Source organism: Erythrolamprus reginae, chromosome 1 (genome assembly GCF_031021105.1).
Source record: "Erythrolamprus reginae isolate rEryReg1 chromosome 1, rEryReg1.hap1, whole genome shotgun sequence".
In the NCBI taxonomy this organism is placed as follows: Eukaryota; Metazoa; Chordata; class Lepidosauria; order Squamata; family Dipsadidae; genus Erythrolamprus; species Erythrolamprus reginae.
Window position 1 is genome coordinate 268,097,608 of NC_091950.1, and position 21,479 is coordinate 268,119,086.

Genomic DNA, 21,479 nt, shown 5'->3' on the forward strand with positions numbered 1-21,479 from the left:
AATCAAATTTCTGGCATTCTATTTTTAAAATAAAAAACGAAAACTAAATGGTAGAATTCTAAAAAATTAAGTTTGTAGGTACAAATAGATACATGATCTTTTTTGTTTTATCACTTAATACCATGCAGATTCTTAAGATAAATTTTTTACTTGAGAAAATCCACAGTCAATTTCTTTACAATTTTTTTTCTACATTATCAGTATGTAAGATTTTATACAGTAACTACTAGGGTGTTGTAGCCCACCAGCGGTCAGCAGACCCGGCAGCAGATTTGGACAGTGAGGAGATTGGGGAAGAACATGGGCCAATCCTGGAGTCTGGGGAAGGCTCTGCCTCGGAGGCAGAGATGGGGCCAGGGGAGTGACATCTATCAGTTGCCTTTGGAGTCAGGCAGCAGTGAGGCACATAAACAGCTGGAACCTGTTCCCAGTATGCACAGAATTGCCAGACAAATGGAACAGCCAAAGAACAAGGGTCAACTTGGGAGTAAGACTACAATGGACAATGAATGACCTCTCCCAGAGGGAAGAAAAGAGGAGTGAAAAGGGAGTGGAGTTTGCAGGAGACTTAGTTCATTTGTGCATTCTTGCTAAATATTGCGGCATCTGAAAGGTATCAGCTGGCCACTCTCCAAGCCTGATAAAGGTTGGTAATTGTGAATTACCTTGAAAGACTGTGGGATAGGAAAGACTGTACATTAAATAAAAAGGGTTTATCTGAATGAGGTCAGAAGATAAGGCTGCAAGAAATAAATGCAAGGATGAGCTCTCAATTGCTTCACAAAGTAATGATGCATCTCTTCAAAGTGAATCGTAAGTAATAGGAGCTACGTGGACAACCAAAATATATCATTAATTATTGGAAGGATAGCTGCAAATAATGATTGCATAAAGATCTGCTATTTCGGTACGTTTGGGGAACTCAGGAAAAGGGGTGGTTTGGGTAATAGTGAAATCATTTGTTCTGTAATTAATTGGTGATATATTACCTGCAATAATTTCTCGCAGTTTGGGATCAAGATTCACTGTACACGGTAAAAACATTTTAACATCTCGTGCTATAAGGACTGGAGTCCGTGATGACAAAAATACTTCGAAATTTCGAATATCAGCATCAATTTCTAGTAAAGGTTCAACATCTTTAGTTGTTGGAATATTCTTTGAAATTCTAAAGAAAGCAAAGAAAGTTCCAGATTAAAAAACCTTATCTAATACAATGTACACATATGTAGTATGTTTTAAATCTGGCTAAAGAAGTTCATTTCAGAATTCTTTTTGAAATGAACTTTTTTCTGTCATATTTTAAAAATTGTGTTTGAAATTTTAAACAACTCTACACATGAAACCAAGTTATCTATAAATTAAATCTATAAACAGAGTAAGAAAAATCCACATCATCTATGCAATCATGCCTAAAATTAGGACAAATATAATTAAGTCAGAGAACAAAGAGTTAAATGTGTCAACCATCTGATTTTTGTCAAACAAGACTCCAAAAAGAAAAGGAGCTGAAGACTTTAAATGAAAAACCACAGCTGAGAAGTCACATGAAACAAATTAGCTGAATTTTAATGCCAGCTCTGCTTAAAACTGAATGTGAATAGTGTTCTGCGTATGTCAAACAATGCTTCTGTTCAGAAGCCAATAGCCTACGGATAGTTTATAAATCAAAATCTCTATTCTAACCTTTTGAGTTTAATACATTAAGCTGTTCTGCTAAAAGATATTAATGTAAATTCTGAACTTTTGTAAAAACAATAAAAAATAAAGGCCACTTCTGACACTGAGTACCATAATCAACCAAGAGAACACTTATGAAGGGATTTAGAGCTGACCTTGGGAAGATATGAGTAAGCTGTTAAAGGGAGAAAGAAAGAGCTATTAAGGAAGACTTGGAGAGGAAATTACACAGGCCATGCTTGAAGAAAACATGAGAAAGAACCTCAACATAATTCTACCTTGGTTTTATTTAATATACAATGAAATCTGAATAAGGTTTCAAGGGTCTATTAATATACCCTACAACCACAAAGCAGCATTCCTAGGATTCCTGTAGTGTCTATTCCTTGACTTGGCCTACCCCAAAGAGCTCACAAAACAAGGAAAGTGGCATAATTCAAGTCTTAATCACATAAAACCAATCCTCCCAATTGATGAAAACTATCAAGCAAGCACTGACACCAATTGATGAAAACTATCAAGCAAGCACTGACAATTATAGGTCAGCAATGACCTATAATTACAAAGTGTGATACCTAAGAACAATGAAGGTGATGTTTCTCCCCGTCTTTTCCAGCCCTGTTTCCTTCCAGGAGATTCCTAGAGAGGCCCCACAGTGGCTTCTCCTCGCCTTTTCCGCCCCTGTTTCCTCCCAGGAGATTCCTAGAGAGGCTCCATGGAGGCTTCTCCCTGTCTTTTCCAGTTACAGTTTTGGAAGCTCGGATTTTTAAGTGGCAAATGGTTCTTGAGAAGAGGCAAAAAAATCTTGAACACCCAGTTCTTATCTAGAAGAGTTCGTAAGTAGAGGGGTTCTTAGGTAGAGGTACCACTGATTATCATAGAACTCCAAAATGTATCCCAAAAATTTAATATCATGAAAATGGCACAAATGAAAATATGAATGTGCAAGGTTTTGTATGCATGCATAGCACAGAGAAGCCTGAAAAATGACATACTTGTGGCCCTGCAATTTTAAGTCTTGCAAGATCCTATGAGATGGATGAGAGGGGGGGGGGGGGAAACAGAAAACCATGGACCCAGCTGGAACACTACCAATGGCTATATGTGATTCAAATACTTGATATTGTTGCTTCAGGGAGTGAATCTTCATGAATGAATAAAACTGAACTACTTAAGTATCTACCAACCTCAATGAAAATAAAAAAACAAGAATAGAAGAAAATTACAAACTTCATACAAGATGAACTAGTATGCAGTGTCTGAAGGCTGTCTAAATTATCCAAGATAATGTCCTACCTATAAACCCAATTATTGAACATTTATGGATATATTCCATGACATCAAATGCACACTACAACCTGCAAAAAAATCTACCAAAAAACCTTGAAATTTCCTAATACATTTGACAGGTGAAAGGAACTCACTATAGGCAAACATGGAATTACAGGTAAATTTAATTGAAGATTCTGCTGCAGAGTTTTTATAATGGTTGAGGAAACTCTATAGTCAATTACCAATATTGGAAAACAGGCCTAAAACCATGGATAAATTAAGAATGCTAGTTCCTACAAGGTAAGAAACTAGATATCAGTAGGCCAAAAGGAAAGATTAAGGATATACTGAAATAAAATAAATAAAATACATCTTGTGCTATACTGTTCAGAAAGAAGTAGTATTGATGTTGAAGTTAATTTTAGAAATGCAGTAAATACAATATGGCACAAAAATCAAGTAAATTAGATAATTATCAGAACATCTGCAAGATAGAAATTAATGTGAGACATGCCATACCACTAAAAAATACTACAATACAAAATAAGAAAGAGTAAAATAGCCCTTCTGTATTGTATTGTATTGTATTGTATTGTGTTGTTTTGTTTTGCATTGTATTACATATACTTACACACATGCATATTATCTCTGGTGGCTAAATTAAGCAATTAGTGAAGTGTGAAAGGGAGAGGGTAGGAAGAGGGTGTGATGAACAAGAACAAAAAAAGAAGCGAATTAAAAACTATACATCCAAATATCAGTGTCTCAATTTTCAAACATAGAGCAAAATTTCAACATAACAAATGTGACAGCAAACCAGTGTTTTAAATAAAAGTAGCAAGAGGCCTAATAAAAGTCGCAAGAGGCCTTTTATTTTTATACCTGGATAAAGTAGTACAATGTGACTGATGGTCACTAGAAACAAAATTGAGGCTTATAGTCTTCAGAAATGCTGCAGCAAGTACTGAAATAAGTATCTCATGCTAAAAACCTTTACCTATCAATGAGTTGATGCAGTTCATGATGGAGGAAATGACCCAAATTTGTGAAAAACTGATCACCAATGTGAGAAATTGATTACAATTAAGAGGAGTCAGGAAGTATTTGGCTGCAGTTACTGCAGTTAAAGGTGGTATAAACACTACCTCCATTACTGAAACGGAGGGATGATTATTTTTCCACACTGGCACGTGGCATGATTGGATTACTTTTTTATGAGATTAAATGAAGCAAGCATCTAACTCAGATGTGCTTTATATATCACGAGAACTCAAAGCCCTGAGACGCAAAATTCAGAAAATGCAAACAATGGGTAGTTTTTCACTGGACTGTATATACAGTTGGAACTATACTGTTTTCTTATAAGCTGTAAAGGAACTTCAAGGCAAGGAGCAAAAGAAATAAGATTAAGAAAAAAAATTCCCCTCGGGTTTTATATTGGATTATAAAATATAAATAAAGATATGAATAAATATTTAATCTCCCCACTCCTTAAATAATTGTCCCTGAGAGTGAAGAATTTTTCTCAATAGGAAATAAGTACGGTAAATAATCAGAAATTCCAGCCAGTTTAGGTTGTGTCTACATTCTTTAAATTGTATCAAAATTATTTTAATAAAATCCATGCAGTTTCCCATCAATAGTTAAACAGAAAACCATATTAATTTATCTAGAAAATAGAAAACCACTACTACCATCTACCAGCAAGCAACTCGTGATATAATGTCCACATGTTCTTTTTTTTAAAAAGTATGCTAAAATCTTTTTAAAAAAACATTTATGCTATTACATTTCTAAATACAACATTGCAAAAATAAAGAAAAATACTTACATTTTCATTTCAGCTTTTTCTGTTATGTATACATTAACAACAGCAAAAAAAAAATCTGGGACAAAAGCTTTTAACTTAACACATAATTGCAGCAAAATTACAATAATTGTCCCAATTAAAGTAACCCTAAATGAACAGTTTGTCATCTTAATGTTCTAATAATTTATATAAGGATCTACTTAATTAGATGAAATTGCTTTCTAATGTTAGTATCCAGTGTCATTTGTTAAAAGTTGAACAATTTAGAAAATTATTTAACAAAAGCAACTTCACTGAACACCAAGAACCAACGTTCCTTTTTTTCCAGATGAATAAGGCACATATATGTATCCTCAAATTACTGTAAAAATAAACGAGGCTTTTATGGAAAAATGAACTTTAAATCTGGTGGTAAAAATTCTTCTGGGTTTGTACTGATTCATATTTAATGAAAATTATATATTTAAATTATTCTTTATTAGTGCAATCCTCTTTCAAAGTATAATAAACCAATTTCTATCGATCCTGAATTAGAAATATTACAATTTAAAACTTTATTCAATAGCTAACAGAGCACAAGGAACATATATCAAAACAGCAAGTGCCTTTTTTGGGTACACCAGCGCGCACACATATACTCCTACATATGTATCCCATGTATCCTACATATGTATCTTAAAAATAAAGGAGCAAACTACAAATCAAAGCATTTTAATATAATTGTTTTATAATGTAAATGTCCCTGTGAAGTCACTGCATTTTCTTGATAAATTACATGGCAAGCATCATAAGGTTGCACCAAACTTCTTAATGAATTTATTGTTATTGTGAAAGCAGTGTTTTCAAGAAATCAACAGTTTCTCAGAAATCTAATTGTTCAATCTGGATTACTTCATGGGTGTTTGTTTCAACATCAAGAATAATGATGTCCCCTAAGGTTTAATTATGTGATATTACTAAGAGTGCAAGGACAACTTTGTGCTTCATATTTAACACAAGTGCCACTATATCACTGGAGATGGGCAGAACACTTTCAGAGAACTTCAAACTTCTTATGAATAAATCAACCACATAGAAATATTCATTTCATAAGAGTCAAAAGATGGGCTCATAAACAGCTCCTTCCTCAATTTTGTCTTAGTCCTAAATTCATCAAGTCGGATTTCTACTATTTCACTCATACTGATAAAGAGAAAAATAACTGATGTTTATAGTACCAAATTCAGATTGTTACAATAAAAATAATGCAAACACAACCTTTAGTTAGCCAGTAACCTGATACTTTCACGAAGCTCTACATCCCAAAACATGTTTGTACTTTTTTGTTTTCCAAATATGGTGCTATTGTTAGAACATTAGAATAGATCTGTGAGGCTACAACCAAATTCTTAGTCAGTCATAAAGCTTATTGGGTGACACTGAGCCAAACTTTTATCTCTCAGCCTAACCACTAACATGTGAATATATTCTACCAGTTTCTTGGAAAAAATGCAGAACATAAATAAATAAAATAAAAATCTGTGAAATGAAAACATGAAAACACCAACTGCTTCCAGTGCTCAGAATCTCAAAACCTTAAATGTCATGCAGATAAATGTAGATGACATTTAAATGTTTGGTAAATGAAATAGTGTCTCATATATTCCTAGCTGTTCATGAAATATGATGGGTAACAAAAGCCACAGTAATCCAGCAACATAAAATTAACACATTAGCCATCTGTTAACTAAATCACATGCCTTAAAAGTTATCTCAAAACTGACAAATCTTCTAATGTAACCATTGGATATTAGTAAGCATTCAGCTGGACTGAGTGCCACAGACAGCCTGCTGTTTGAATCTAACACAGAAAAAAAATAGTCCAGAATACTCCATAAATTCTAAATGAACTTGGTTCATCTTTGGCTTAAGATTTTCAATTTGTGGTTTCCTTGAGTTGCATCTGCATAAGACATGTCTGTCAGTATCAATATATTTAATTATTAATAAATTCTAAACCATAAAGGTAACACTCTACAACATGGGTGTCAAACTCAATCCCATTTCGGGCAGTAACAGGATTTTGTTTTCTCTTGGGGTGACGGGTGGGTGTGGTCTGGTCATTGCGGCTGACAGGGTGAGTGTGGCTGGGATAGGCCAGGGCCAGTCCCTCACCATCTACAGGACAGCCGTGCGGGACAGCTGTGGACCTATCACAAGCCAGATCTGGCCCATGGCCCGTGTGTTTGATGCATCTGCTCTACAACAGCCTTTTCAGGAAATTTATTTGGGGAGGTATCACACCTAGAATCTCTCTTTCTAAAATTCATTTGTCTATGATAGATAAGAATTTTGAGCTTCCAGATTTTCAGAAATATTGCTAGCTTATATTTTATTTTATAATCAACTTTTTATTGTAATGATTGTTATAGAGGGAGGAAAGGAAATTGCCATTATTGTACCTAGTTATATAAATGTTGCTAAGTTTAAGTATAAAGTTTACTTGCACTAAATTAGTGTTCCCAACTTTGCTACAGTTAATACATATTTGGGCTGTGTTAGGTGATAGGTTTAATTTTCATTCAGAAACTTATTAATAAATCTGTTTTTATTTAATGACTTTTTTTACTCTGCAAATAGAATTTTCTTTATCGTCAGTTCAAAATTGAATATATACCCATGTATTGATGGGTCAATATGGACCTGATACTTCTAAAATATCTGATACATTATGAATACTGAAGAATTCAATTCAAATCATTTTTTCTTCTGTCAAAAAGAGAATTGGTAAAGGAACAGCTTAAAGCAGAGATGGCAAATCTTTTTTCCCTCGGGTGCCGAAACTGTGTGTGCATGCTATCGCGCATAGCCAAGTGTCCACACCGATAATTCGATGCCTGGGGAGGGCAAAAACAGCTTCCCCCACCTCTGGAGGCCCTATGGAGGCTGGAAACAGCCTGGGCCCTGGAGCCTGGGGAGAGTGGAAATACTCTCCCCCCCATCCCCCTGGAGGCTCTCTGGAAGCCAAAAATGCCCTCCCAGAGCATTTTTGTGAGCCACAAATCAGCTGGCCAGCACACACATGCATGTTGGAGCTGAGCTAGGCAACGGCTTGCGTGCCAGCAGATATGGCTCCGCGTGCCACCTGCGGCACCCATGCCATAGGTTCGCCCTCACTGGCTTAAAGTATCTGTAACTATCTGTAAGGAAGCTTATAATCAAGAATTGGAAACGCCAATCTTTTCAAGCCAATGGAGTCACTTTTTGAAAAATACTAAGTTTATGATTTGTGATTTTAAAGCTAAAATCAATCTATCAAAATATTGTTTTTCATATCTACTTGATACTTTTTAGATGCTTTGTAAAGAATGGGGTGATCATTGTTTGTGCTGATGTTTCAAAAAATATAAAGGCACCCTAGCACATATGTTATGGTATGTTCTTTTTACCTTTTTTGGAAAAATAGTATACAAGATGCTCACAGAATTGCTGAAACAACTATTTTTAATGTAGATATATTGAACCGAATTATACATTAAGTGCTGGAGAGGTGAAATATTACAAATCCTTATATAAAAAGAAATGATTTAGCAATTTTCTGTTAATCAGAAAATGCCACATTATTGCTCTCTTTGGGGAGAAAATGCACAGGCTTGGAAAATACTGGAAGTTTAGTTTTCTCTTTTAAAGGCTTACAAATCAGGTGAACTTGGAATGGATACCTAGTTCCAAACTCTATTTTTTATGTTTATATATTATATATATTTTCCTCTTCAGAGACTGTTCATTTTTACTTTATATATTTTTGTTTGAAATGGATTAATAAAACTATTCAAATATTAAAAAACAAACTTTATTTTTTTAAAGTTTGAGATCTGAGATTAACCATATTTTTTCTATCAAACTTGTAACATATTATATCCAAGTATAAATAACCAATTATAGCAGTGCCATCTACTGGAAGAAGGAAACTAGTTACAATATTTAAAAGATAAATGGGATACTAATTATTCATATTTATTTTAAAGTAAGTTTCTTTCAACTCAGTGGAATCTTCTAGACAGATATGAATAGGTCTGTATTGTATCTGTATTACAAAAAAACCTACTCAAGAATGACAGTTTCCCAGCAATGAAATCAATGTGGTGGATTCATACCGCAAAAGAGCAAATATTATTAGTTGCATTTTGGAAACTTTGTTTTAATAGCTCAGTAACTGCCACATCTACAACATTATTATTTTCTTAACCTATCAACACTTTTTAAAATCTCTGCTACAGAAAAGAAACAAGCTCCATCCAGAAGCCTGGCAGAAAAAGAACTGTTAGCCACCAAAATAATTTAAGAAATGCCACTTAGAAAATTCATATTAATGACCCATAATTCACTTGAGCCAACTAAAAATTAATTTTGAGTACATAAATCAAGAAGAAATTATCTGATCTATTTTTATAAAGTTGGAATAGATAAAACAACCTATCTATCTACCTGTATAAACTTTAACAGGCATTTTTAAAGCTTTGCCAGTTTAGAGTCATATTAAATTACGTTAAACATTTAATTTGGAAATATGACAGCTTCTTTCATTAATACTATGGATTAACAATTCCTTATTTTACATAAGCATCACAGTATTCATTTCCCAATCTCTGTATCCCTCAAAAAGCTAAAAAAAAGTGCAGAAAGGGACACAGATACTTAAAACAATTTATCTGGGGGGGGATGTGAGCTTTGAAGCTAAGTGAAGACATAATCAAAGCATATAAAATTATATATACACAATATGAAGAAAGTGAATCAAAGATTTTCTTTCTTTCCTACTACACCAGAATCTAGTCAATCGATGAAACTACAAAGAGAGAGCTCCAAAAAAACAATAACTGAAAGACTTAATAAGAGTTGCCAATCTGGGCAACATTTTATAGGGTCCTGATATTGGTAGCTATCAGCATGATTTTATACATAATTTCAATAGCAATTTGCTTTTTAATACCACTTCCTAGGTCAATGATGGTTAACCTTTTAGGCATTGAGTACCAAAATTGGAGCAAGCATGTGCACACCGGAACCAGGAACAAAAGCAGCTGGCCAGTGCATATGCGCGAGACAAAACTCAGAAGAGTAGCTGGCTGATGCACATGTGTCCAGCTCTCTGGCATGTATGTGCGCAATGGAACCCAGAAGAGCAGCTGGCTACGGTACACATGCCCACAGAAAGGACTCTGTGTGCCATCTCTGGCACGCATGCCATAGGTTCACCATCACAGTTCTAGGTAATAGAGCTTGAAAGGTTCTCTTGTACCAGTGTAAAGCTCTTCTGATAAAATGGACTAAATAAACCTTAGTTTTAACTAGCATGGCTATTTTTTAGATTCTTAACAAATAACACAAATCAATCAATACTATAGCAAATTTATCCTGACTGTTCTTTGGAAGGACAGATGTTGAAGCTCAAATTCTATGGTCAATACATGAGAACTCATTGGACAAGACGCTGAGGTTGGGAAAGATTGAGGGCAAAAGGAATAGAGGACAGCAAAGGATGAGATTGTTAAATACAGTGAACATGGATCTGGGCAAACTCTGGGAGACAGTGGAAGACAGGGGGACTCGGCATGCTGTGGTCCACTGGGTTAGGAAGAATGATATATGACTTAGTGACTGAATAACACATTTAAAAGAAATTAAAATAATTCTGGATTTGAATTGTTGGACATTTGTTAAGCGAATTCTAAGGCTTAGAAAGTTACTAGGCTAAGGCACATGTTTTGATATGAAACAACTAGGTAATGTTTTTTCCTAGATTGCTGGACCACTGTCGAAGAGGAACCCCCCTTTTCAAAAGGATTTAGAAAAACAAAATGTTGCTGTTTCATCTTAACAAAATATACCTTTGGATTAAATCTTAAGCTTCTATTCCTTTTTATTTTATTTAAATCCCTCATTCATTATAAGCAACTCAAGGTAGGGAACATTGTTAATACTCCTTCCTCCTTCTATTTTCCCCAGAACAACAAGGTGAGTTAGGCTGAGAGAGTGACTGGCCGAAAGTCACCCAGCCAGCTTCAGAGCCTAAAGGAGCTAGAACTCCTGGTTTCTAGGCCAGCACTTTAACTATTACACCAAAGTGGCTCTCCATATTTGGAATAGCCACTAGAGACACTCGCCATTGTTAAATGTTGGCTTCCTAACTATTCCTAACAGATTTTACAGTTAAAACAACCCTTACCTCTCATAGATTGTTTTTAGGGTTAGTTGATCTGGAACGCCTTCTGTTTCTTCCAAATACAAAATAAGCCAGGATGTTCTGTATGGCCATTGCTCTGTCAAGTTGATCCAGCTTGCCAGCCTATCCCAGTTAAAAGTGATCTGATTAGCTCTCAATAAACGTCCTATAGAATTCAAAAAGTTATATGGTTAGCAATATGGTTCACATTCCCACAAAATAATGTCAGCTTAGTACAAAATTTCCTATGAAGAATCACATCTCAGCTTCCAAGTCACTATATGCTCTTCTGAATTAACTATGTATTCTAACATACCAAAATCACAGTATATTAGCAGAAATATGTAATTGTGAGTATCAATAAGGAATTTTATATTACTCATAATCATTAACAATCTAATTATTGAAATTTCATAATAGAGATTTGTCATCCCAACTATATCCTTGAACTATAAATCTAATGGATTTGTTTAACAATCCAAATATTTTTAAAAGATGGGAATAAATATTTCACATATTGTTTCTAAAGTTTAATGCAATCTCCAAATATTGCATTTTGTACCTGATACTTTTTCATGCTTCCACTAATGGAATAGTTTCATCAGAAAAAGGAGAAGCTATTCCTTCTGAGCATATACTGCAATGTGCAAGAAGTCCAGAAGAAAGTGACAATTATCTCCCTCTCTCTTTAAATGAGTGAGCTTTTATTTATTCCAAAGATAAACTTTCATTCACTGGAAGGAATATTTATTATCTAGGTTATTTTCACAATAACTTAAGAAGCTATTTGTCCAATAAATTAAAAATCCATAACAATTCTGTGTTGTTTTCAGCTGACTTCAATTAATAAGAATTCAATTGATTTCTTATTCTTAACTAAGGAAAAAATTACTCTTTGCAGAAATGTACTCTTTAAACAAAAGTATATTCTGCCACCATTCTTTGGAAAGTTTGTAAAACAGAAATATTGTTTGCATATTTCTAATTTTAAATTGTCACATGAATAGCTCCAAATTCATGTAATTGTAAATATTTTTTAATTTCGTTTCAGAGTGCAAAAAAAGTTAAAAACAAATGATATGCTTATTCCTCAATACTACACTGGCATATAGCATGAAGACTAAGATGATAAATGTTTGGCACCAGTGGTGGGTTGCTAATGGTATGAACGGGATCTACGAACCAGTAGCTGCCGCGGTGGGAGGCTCTGCCCACCTACACTGGACGCTTCTGTGTGTGCACAGAAGTTGCATGCACGCACAGCACAAACACAAGCTGGTAGTGACAGGATTTGCAACTCATTACTTTTTAGTACTAATAAGTAAACATACCTGTCACAGAAACAATATTAAGTAATCGCCTCATTGTCTGTGGGCTAATGTCACTGAACCAGTCTTCTGTAACCAGTAGCTTGGTCAGATCAAAAGACATCTGACGTGTAATGGTACGTTGCATTTGCCTTCTTCTGTAGGTATCCTAAATTTAAAAAAAAAAGTTGTGTACTTTTACTATTTTCATATACTGTACAGTGTGCCAGGAATATGGAATTTTTTTTAAATTTCAGAATCCCTTTAAATCTTTTTATTACTTCTCAAATGTTATTAAACTTATTACAGGAGCTCTATATAATTAAGCTCTGCTTTATCCTAATTTTTTTGATTGGAATTTGCCTTATCAGAAGTTCACCCATGATGCAGTATAGAAATGTATTAAATAATATCACATTGAGTCAGATTAAGATTCCAAGGATCACCTTCAAGTAGTAATTTTCATCAATACAGAAGCCTTTCTTTTTTCTTTTCCATCCAGCAGGAAACAAAAGTTGTCAATAAAGTTGTAAGAGATACAATTTTCTCACTTATATGCCAAATCTATAAAAACACTCAGCTTGAAGGGCTTTCATGACATCTAAATTAGATCCAACAAATCCCACTTAAACCTATTGGACAACTGTTTCATATAACATATTCAATCATTTTTCTTCCATTTTTCTGCCAATTTCTTACCCTTCTATTGAGAGCTGTTTTACTTCCAAGCTTAGTCACATCTCCCAGGCTATTCTGTGAAATTCTTCGATCAATGTCTTCATGAAATCCTAAAAATATTTTTTTCTGATTAAAATGCAATTTTAATATACTATAGGTTATTAGCACCTTTTTGAATTCTGCCTTTTTATTCATAAAATGCTCAAAGCAATATAAAAATACAGAAAAATTAAAAACTATCTGTGAAAATAAATTTACTGCATAAGCACATTCTCTCTCTCTCTCTCTCTCACTCACTCACTCACTCTCTCTCTCCAGCTAATGCTAATAATCTTATTTCTTATTTATAATTTTGCTACCATACCTGAACTATCTGTATATGGAACATCTCCATTTGTGGTTGCAGCTACCATCATCTTTTTAGCACTACTGAGTCCACGACTATTAAGAAATACAGGTAAATGAACTATATTCCTCATGTAATCATGTCCATTTATATTTGAATCTCTTAGTACACTGTTCAGATTCTGATTAATTGCCTTGATAATGATATGGGGATCACTAGCAAAAATGGCAATAAATGGACCTTTAGAAAAAAGGACTCGGACCTGTAAAAAGGAAAGAAAATTAATTAAACTGAGGGAGGGAGGATCACATCTAGTTCATGGCACAATTATTATGTAGTACTTCAAGATGGAAGATGTCTCATTGCTGTTTTCTTCTTCAAGTAGTATATATGACAATTCATACATTTTGCCCAGCGCTGTAAACATTTAAATATTTCTTAAGACATAAAACATCTGGCAGGCAATATATGTGAAATATAGTTTTCATCACACCCAAAGGACAGCCTGGAAAATTGAAGCTTTCCTTGAACTAAATGTAGTGTACATTTTGTTCCTGAGATGCAGGGATGGGTTGTAACTTACCTGGCCGCGGGTTTGTTCTCCAGTGAGGTTGCAGGATAGTCCAGGAATGAGTGCTGACTTTATCCTTCTGCCTGGAGACTGAGTTATAATTTTTAGCCCCATTGCCTCTCTTCTCTGGCGTTGCCTTAGTCACTATTATTATTATTATTATTATTATTATTATTATTATTATTATTATTATTTATTAGATTTGTATGCCGCCCCTCTCCGCGGACTCGGGGCGGCTAACTCCAGTTATCGACTCAGTCCTCGCCAGAGAGACATCTTGCTTAGTGGCTGTTTATCTCTAGGCAGAAGAGTCATTTCCCATTCAAATTTATCCAGAAACCTCCAGAATCTGATATTCGGTCCATTTTATATCGCACAGGTTTGAAATTGAGCTGCCTTTTCAGCACACAGGACCGCTATCCTGATATTAGTGCCATCCATTGCCTTTTCTTGAACATTGGCATTCAGGGCCAGTAAGAGCTGTGATTTTTTTTTGTTTCTTTTCATTATCTATCTTGCCAAACATCGTTGTCGTCCCTATTCCTGCCTCCAATAATCAATTGACACTAATTGACTATAATTTTAAAGTTAGCGTGTGTTTGTGTTTATATTTTATAAATTTCTACTTAGAAATAAGTCTGCTGAATTTATTGAGTTTCCAACAAAAACATGCACAGAATTGAGATGCAAACCTTAGTTTAAGCAGTGAAACAAGAAGCTATAATTTGTTCTACTGACTTAAGAATAATTTAATTAACTGTATGAATTAAAGCAAATTATTAGAACACTTCCAATGTTTTGTCTCAGTCTTATTTGAAAGGCAAATCGATTAAACACTTACTGTATCAAGCATCTGTAAAACTTTATCCTGTTCACAGGCATCCAATCCATCGATAATTACTACAAGCCTGGTTTGATTCTGAGTAAAGCTGTCTATAGTTTTTGCCATTTTTGCCATCAGTTCCACTTCACATTTAAGAACCTACAGAAATAAAAATATGGTAATCTTAACGTCAATCCTACAAACATCTTAAAAGAGGCAAACTTCTAATTTAAATGCCATAGATATAGCTTTCCCCCCAGTATTTAAAGTAGCAAAATCTTTTGAGTAATTTTACTCATAATGTTTAGTTTTCTACTTCAGCGATTCCCAAACTTTTGGCACCAGGGACCAATTTAATGGAAAACAATTTTTCCACTATCCAGGGGTGGTTGGTTTCAGTTTCACTCATTCATCTGCTCCTCACCACCAGCTCTGCAGCCTGTGCAACCTCCTAACAAGCCAGTAATGTGGATCAGTAGTGATTTGTGGTCTAAGTTTGGGAATATATGCTTTATTTTTATGAGTCTTCGTGTTAAATCAAACTCAGAAAGTGCAAAACTGATTCAGGCACATTTCAGAGAGCCTTAGAACGTTCCATTCCCCTTCCATTCCCGGAAAGCTTGTGACAATTTCCGGAACTGAATCCTCTAAACCAGAAGTGGTTCAAAGCATACTGAGAGTAGTCTGCTTCTGAAATGAGGCTGTTTCCTTTAGAAAAACATATGCAGAATGTTTTAAACCACTTCCAGTTTGGAGAATTTACTTCTGGAAAACTACCTTAGCGTCCTAATAACAACATGTGATCTAGAGGGAATCCATTCTCTGGAACATTTCATACATAAATTGTGTTCTGCAGGTCTTTAGAAAAAACTCACATAATTCAAAACTGCTAGATTATTTAGTACGTACTTTCATAAACCCCTCACTCTTCAGTTTGTGTAGTTTTGAAGCAGCACTGTGAAGTCGTTTTCTCTGTGAATTTAAGAGGGAGTCCATCACTTGCCACCACGTGCGACAGTTCAAGATAAAGCTCAAACCCACAACGCATAAAAACGAAATCAGGATAGCATTCACTGTCATGTTTTCAGGAGTCACTTTGAAATAGGCTATAAGAGTGATCCCAGCAACAATGCAGCTCAGAATAAAGAGGAAGATAACGAAAGATGGGAGACAACAAGTTTTTTTCCATTTCTTTTTACCTAAGAACAAAGCAGCAATTGGTAAACATATAATTTATAACTTCAAATACGTACATTTTACATCATTTATATTCTGCCTTCTTGCTTACTAGGTGCCCTAGTCAACTAATTAACAAAACAATTAAAAACTCACAAAACAATGTATTATTGCTAATCAAATTAAAAACCATGGCTAAATAGAAAGGATTAAAACATTTCCTTAAAACAGAAAGAACAGGGGTTGAATTTTATTCCTGTATTCTGTAAATTGGATATGATAGAAGAGAAGGCCAAATTTTGGTTGCCTAATAAACGAAGCTCATTAATGTTCGGATAATTTTAAGTGAAACTCTCCTATTGCCCTTGTAAAAGCTCAAGAAAAGCAGATTCTTATTTTAAAGTTTTCTAGAATCCTTACCTGTATAGAGTAGCTACACAACAATATTATGTATTCCTTTTGCTTAAAGGATGTAATGTCTCATCCAGGGGTGGGTTTCTCTTATCTCCTCTACCAGTTTGGAAGTGCATGTTTTGCACACACTCACACATTATATCCAGGTACTGACCCTCTGCGCATGCACAGAAGCCTTTGGGCATGCACAGAGGGTTTGTTGTCAACTGCCTTCAAGCAGCGGTGACCAGAAAACTATTTTGGCAGCGGCAAACAGGGCCAAATTTCTACCACCGGCTCGCACAAACTGGTCCGAACCGGTACCAGCCCACCACTGGCCTCATCCCCTTTCTTACTTAGCTCTAAGCCATTTAGGATTTTGAGCAGAGTAACCATTACTTGTATATCCTAGTTTTACATTTTAACATGAACAAATACTGTGTATCAATATTATTTGTTTCTTAGATTTATATTCTGCATTTGCTTACAAGAGCTCAAGACAATTCACAAAAGAGTTTAGATGCAGCCCTGTGAATCCGGTGGCACTTAATGGACCAAAAACACTAAGTTTCCATAACCAAGGCTGCCTTGAGCCTGAGGCTCCCCAATCGTAATCCAATACCTTCACCACTTCACATTGACTGAATAATAAAGAAAAATGTATTTTGGAGTGGGGAGACAAATATGCTGCTATCACTGAAAAACAAAAACATTCAATTCAACAACTTCACACATACCTTGAGTTTCTTCAGTTTTGAATACTCGAAAAAGACGTGTTGCTAAAAACCCAAATTCTCTCTCACACGCATCTGAAAGGGTGGCAATCATTTCAGCCATGGAGGTTTCTCCACCTACACTGGACAATCTATTGTAATCTGTAAAGAGAAACCTTAAACAACAAATAATGCAGATTGTTACTAATTGGTAAAAATTGATATTTTCCTTTTAAATTAGGACTTTTTTAAATGGCTGAGCTTTCATTACAAATCTCATGGTTTTCATTTTAATGTATTATTTTATTATTAAAAATGCATTTATTCTTTCAATAATTCCCATTATTTATACAACTATTGAAAGTATTCTTCATAAATCTGCAAGATACTTAAAACAAAATACAGTGATCCCCCGCTCGTTGCGAGGGTTCCGTTCCAGGACCCCCCGCAACGAGCAGGTTTTCGTGAAGTAGCGCTGCGGAAGTAAAAACACCATCTGCGCATGTGCAGATGGTGTTTTTAACTTCCGCAGCGCTAGCGAGGAGCCGAAGATTGGGGGCGGGGCGGCTGTTTTAAAACGTCGCCGCCGACATGGGGGGCTCGCTAGCACCCCCCCGAACCCCCAACCCGGGTTCGGGGGGTGCTAGCGAGCCCCCCATGTCGGCGGGGACGTTTTAAAACACCCGCGCGGCTTTCAAATGAGTCCCGAAGACAAACGCGGAAGTTTGACGTTTGTCTTCGGGACTCATTGGAAAGCTCCGATCGTTTTAAAACAGTTGCGCCGTTCTCCGCTGACTCCTGGCGAACTTCCCGGGCGAAGGGCGAAGGGCGGGCGAGCGGGTGCTGGGGGGGGCTTCGCCCTCCCGCCAGCAAGAGGGGGAAGACCCAGGGAAGCCGCCCAGCAGCTGATCTGCCGGGCGCCATCTACGCATGCGTGCCCATAGAAAAAAGGGCACGCATGCGCAGATGGTGTTTTGACTTCCGGGTTCAAAAATCGCAAATTAACCCTGTTCGCAATGGTCGGGGACGCAATAACCGGGGGATCACTGTATACAAATTTATTTATTTATTTATTTATTACTTAGATTTGTATGCCGCCCCTCTCCGAAGACTCGGGGCGGCTCACAACATGTAAAAAACAAATCATAAGCAATCAGACAATTTAAAATATTTAAATATTTAAAAAACCCCATATGCTAACAGTCACACACACAGACATACCATGCATAAATTAAACGTGCCCAGGGGAGATGTTTCAGTTCCCCCATGCCTGACGGCAAAGGTGGGTTTTAAGGAGTTTACGGAAGGCAGGAAGAGTAGGGGCAGTTCTAATCTCCGGGGGGAGTTGGTTCCAGAGAGTCGGTGCCGCCACAGAGAAGGCTCTTCCCCTGGGGCCCGCCAACCGACATTGTTTAGTTGACGGGACCCGGAGAAGGCCCACTCTGTGGGACCTAATCGGTCGCTGGGATTCGTGCGGCAGGAGACGGTCTCGGAGATATTCTGGTCCGATGCCATGAAGGGCTTTAAAGATCATAACCAACACTTTGAATTGTGACCGGAAATTGATCGGCAACCAATGCAGACTGCGGAGTGATGGTGAAACATGGGCATACCTGGGTAGGCCCATGACTGCTCTCGCAGCTGCATTTTGCACGATCTGAAGTTTCCGAACACTTTTCAAAGGTAGCCCCATGTAGAGAGCATTACAGTAGTCGAACCTCGAGGTGATGAGGGCATGAGTGACTGTGAGCAATGAGTCCCGGTCCATTTGATTACATATTTAATCCAAATGCCATCTTTGTAGAAGTTGAGCAAATAGAGCAAATTCAGTAGCTATTGGTAATTTTTAAATAACTTGGTAAATGTCTTCCCAGGAGCACATTTCTGCATTGGTTACCAGTAGAGTACAATGATAACTTTATTACAAGCCAGATTGACACTATGATTCCAAAGAGCTTTCTACATAAATTATAGTGGGCTAATAACCTTAATGCATTTGCGCAAGGCACCTACCAACAAAATTCAAATAATGTATTAAGTTCTGAGATTGTTTCACAAATAAAATGTGGCTTAGACATTTCATCATGTTCCATTATTTCATTATATTTCATTACATTTTATTGATTTTTTTTAGTGATAATAAAACTCAGAGACTAAAAACTGAAACTCTACCAATAATAAAACTTCGTACTAGTTCTAACTGTATTTTAGCAACAAATTACACTGAACATTAAATGATTAACTGAATAAAAACACAATTATATACTTGGGAAAGATCACAGAAGTAGATTGCTCAGACACAGTGCCTTCTCCCATGTTCACATACATTATGCTGGATACAAAGAAGAGCTCCTCTCAAAAATACAGATAGTCCTAGACTTATGTCTGTAATTGATCCCATGATTATATTTGTAAGTTGTGACAGTTGTTAAGTGGGTCATGACATGATCACACCCAATTTTATCTTCTTTTTTGGTGGCAATCATTAAGCAAACACAGGGACAAGTAAAGCGAATGTGGTCATTAAGCAAATCTGGCTATGGGGCATTTTATGTCAGAAATCAAAAGTAAATGCTGATTTCCAGCAAATATATTGAAAATCATGGTCTGTGGGACACTACAAATGGCAGTAAATGCAGATCGGCTTCTGAGTCTCCAAAATGCAGCCATGTTAACTATAGAGGGGGAAGCCATTGGAACTCTGAATCCAGCTTGCAAATACCTTTTTCAGGAAGTGATTGGTTGTAAGTCAAAGACTACCTGTATGGAAGAATTAAGTCTTTTAAACAGAACTTGGAAACAGTACACCAGTTCACAGTGAGTCACAGATTCCATGACCTGAAAATAAATCAATACTGCACTTTGGTTCTAGCACTCAGGCCACCTGCGATTTATATCATAACAATCTTACAAAGCATAACATAAACACAATACAGATAACTTATCCATCACTGTGCCCACATCTGAAATATCCATTAAAAAGCACAATGGCAAGCTAGCGTATGTAGTCTTGGCCTCGGCTGAAATGTAGTTTTAGAGATAATTTCAGGTATACAGTGATCCCCCGTTTATTGCGTCCCCAACCATTGCGAACAGGGTACTTCGCTATTTTTCAACCCGGAAGTCAAAAATACCATCTACGCATGCGTGCCGGGCACGCATGCGTAGATGGCAGCGGCTTCCCTGGGTCTTCCCCCTCTTGCTGGCGTCAGCGAGGAGTTTCCCCACCGCCCACGCAAACTCCTCGCTGCCGCCCGCCCTTCGCCCGCCCACGCCGTTCATTCTCGCCGCTTTTGAGCTGAGTCCGGGAGCGAATTCGCTCCCGGACTCAGCTCAAAAGCGCCGATAGCAAGCGGCAAGGAACGGCTTGTCTCGGCGCTTTCGAGCTGAGTCCGGTCAGCTCGAAAGCGCCGAGACAAGCCGTTCCTTGCCGCTTGCTATCGGCGGTTTTGAGCTGAGTCCGGAAGCAAATTCGCTTCCGGACTCAGCTCAAAAGCGCCGATAGCAAGCGGCAAGGAACGGCTTGTCTCGGCGCTTTCGAGCTGAGTCCGGTCAGCTCGAAAGCGCCGAGACAAGCCGTTCCTTGCCGCTTGCTATCGGCGGTTTTGAGCTGAGTCCGGAAGCGAATTCGCTTCCGGACTCAGCTCAAAACCGCCGATAGCAAGCGGCAAGGAACGGCTTGTCTCGGCGCTTTCGAGCTGAGTCTGGTCAGCTCGAAAGCGCCGAGACAAGCCGTTCCTTGCCGCTTGCTATCGGCGGTTTTGAGCTGAGTCCGGAAGCGAATTCGCTCCCGGACTCAGCTCGAAAGCGCCGAGAGCCAGCGCCCCCCGGACCCCCAACCCGGGTTTGGGGGGCTGCTAGGAAGCCCTCCATGCCGGCGGCAAACAGCCGCCCCGCCCCCAATCTTCGGCTCCTCGCTAGCGCTGTGGGAGTAAAAACGCCATCTGCACATGCGCAGATGGTGTTTTTACTTCCGCAGCGCTACTTCGCGAAAACCCGCTCGTTGCGGGGGGTCCTGGAACGGAACCCTCGCAACGAGCGGGGGTCTACTGTATCTCAAAACTACAAAACTGAGTTCTTGTTGAATCCCTATGCTTTGACATGTCTCCCAACTTATCAAAAGATTCTATCTCATCTAGGTTAAATTAGGGTTTGTTTGTTTGTTTGTTTGTTTGTTTGTTTGTTTGTTTGTTTGTTTGTTTGTTCATTCTACCATTATTGGAATCAGATACTCTTAATTTTTGGAAAACATAAAAATGTGCCTATTCTACAAAGCTGCCTCAGAACATGTATGGGAATAAAATAGAATCCTGAGGGACACAATAGAGGAATGACAACATCAATGTCAGAGAATTGCACAATCATGAAGTGTTATTGCAATTTGGAGGCTGAAAAACATGGATATCAAAGACGGATGTACCAATTACGGAAACAAGAACATGCAAACTCAAAAATAACAGAACTTCGACTGGCTGATCAGTGACAACTCATGATCAGGAACCAAA

General features: G+C 37.2%; 1 protein-coding gene across 2 annotated transcripts in view; it reads right to left on the bottom strand.

Annotated features, from left to right (window-relative positions):
• KIDINS220 (kinase D interacting substrate 220) overlaps positions 1-21,479 on the bottom strand; it is a 63,718-nt gene that overhangs the window by 16,529 nt on the left and 25,710 nt on the right. For both annotated transcript variants that reach the window (XM_070732956.1, XM_070732955.1), the window contains exons 16-23: positions 16,999-17,150; positions 15,602-15,891; positions 14,711-14,851; positions 13,317-13,560; positions 12,974-13,062; positions 12,299-12,443; positions 10,971-11,133; positions 990-1,168 (exon numbers count right to left, since the gene is read on the bottom strand). In XM_070732956.1, the coding sequence (XP_070589057.1) occupies positions 990-1,168; positions 10,971-11,133; positions 12,299-12,443; positions 12,974-13,062; positions 13,317-13,560; positions 14,711-14,851; positions 15,602-15,891; positions 16,999-17,150 (1,403 nt within the window). The remainder of the gene's footprint in view (positions 1-989; positions 1,169-10,970; positions 11,134-12,298; positions 12,444-12,973; positions 13,063-13,316; positions 13,561-14,710; positions 14,852-15,601; positions 15,892-16,998; positions 17,151-21,479) is intronic.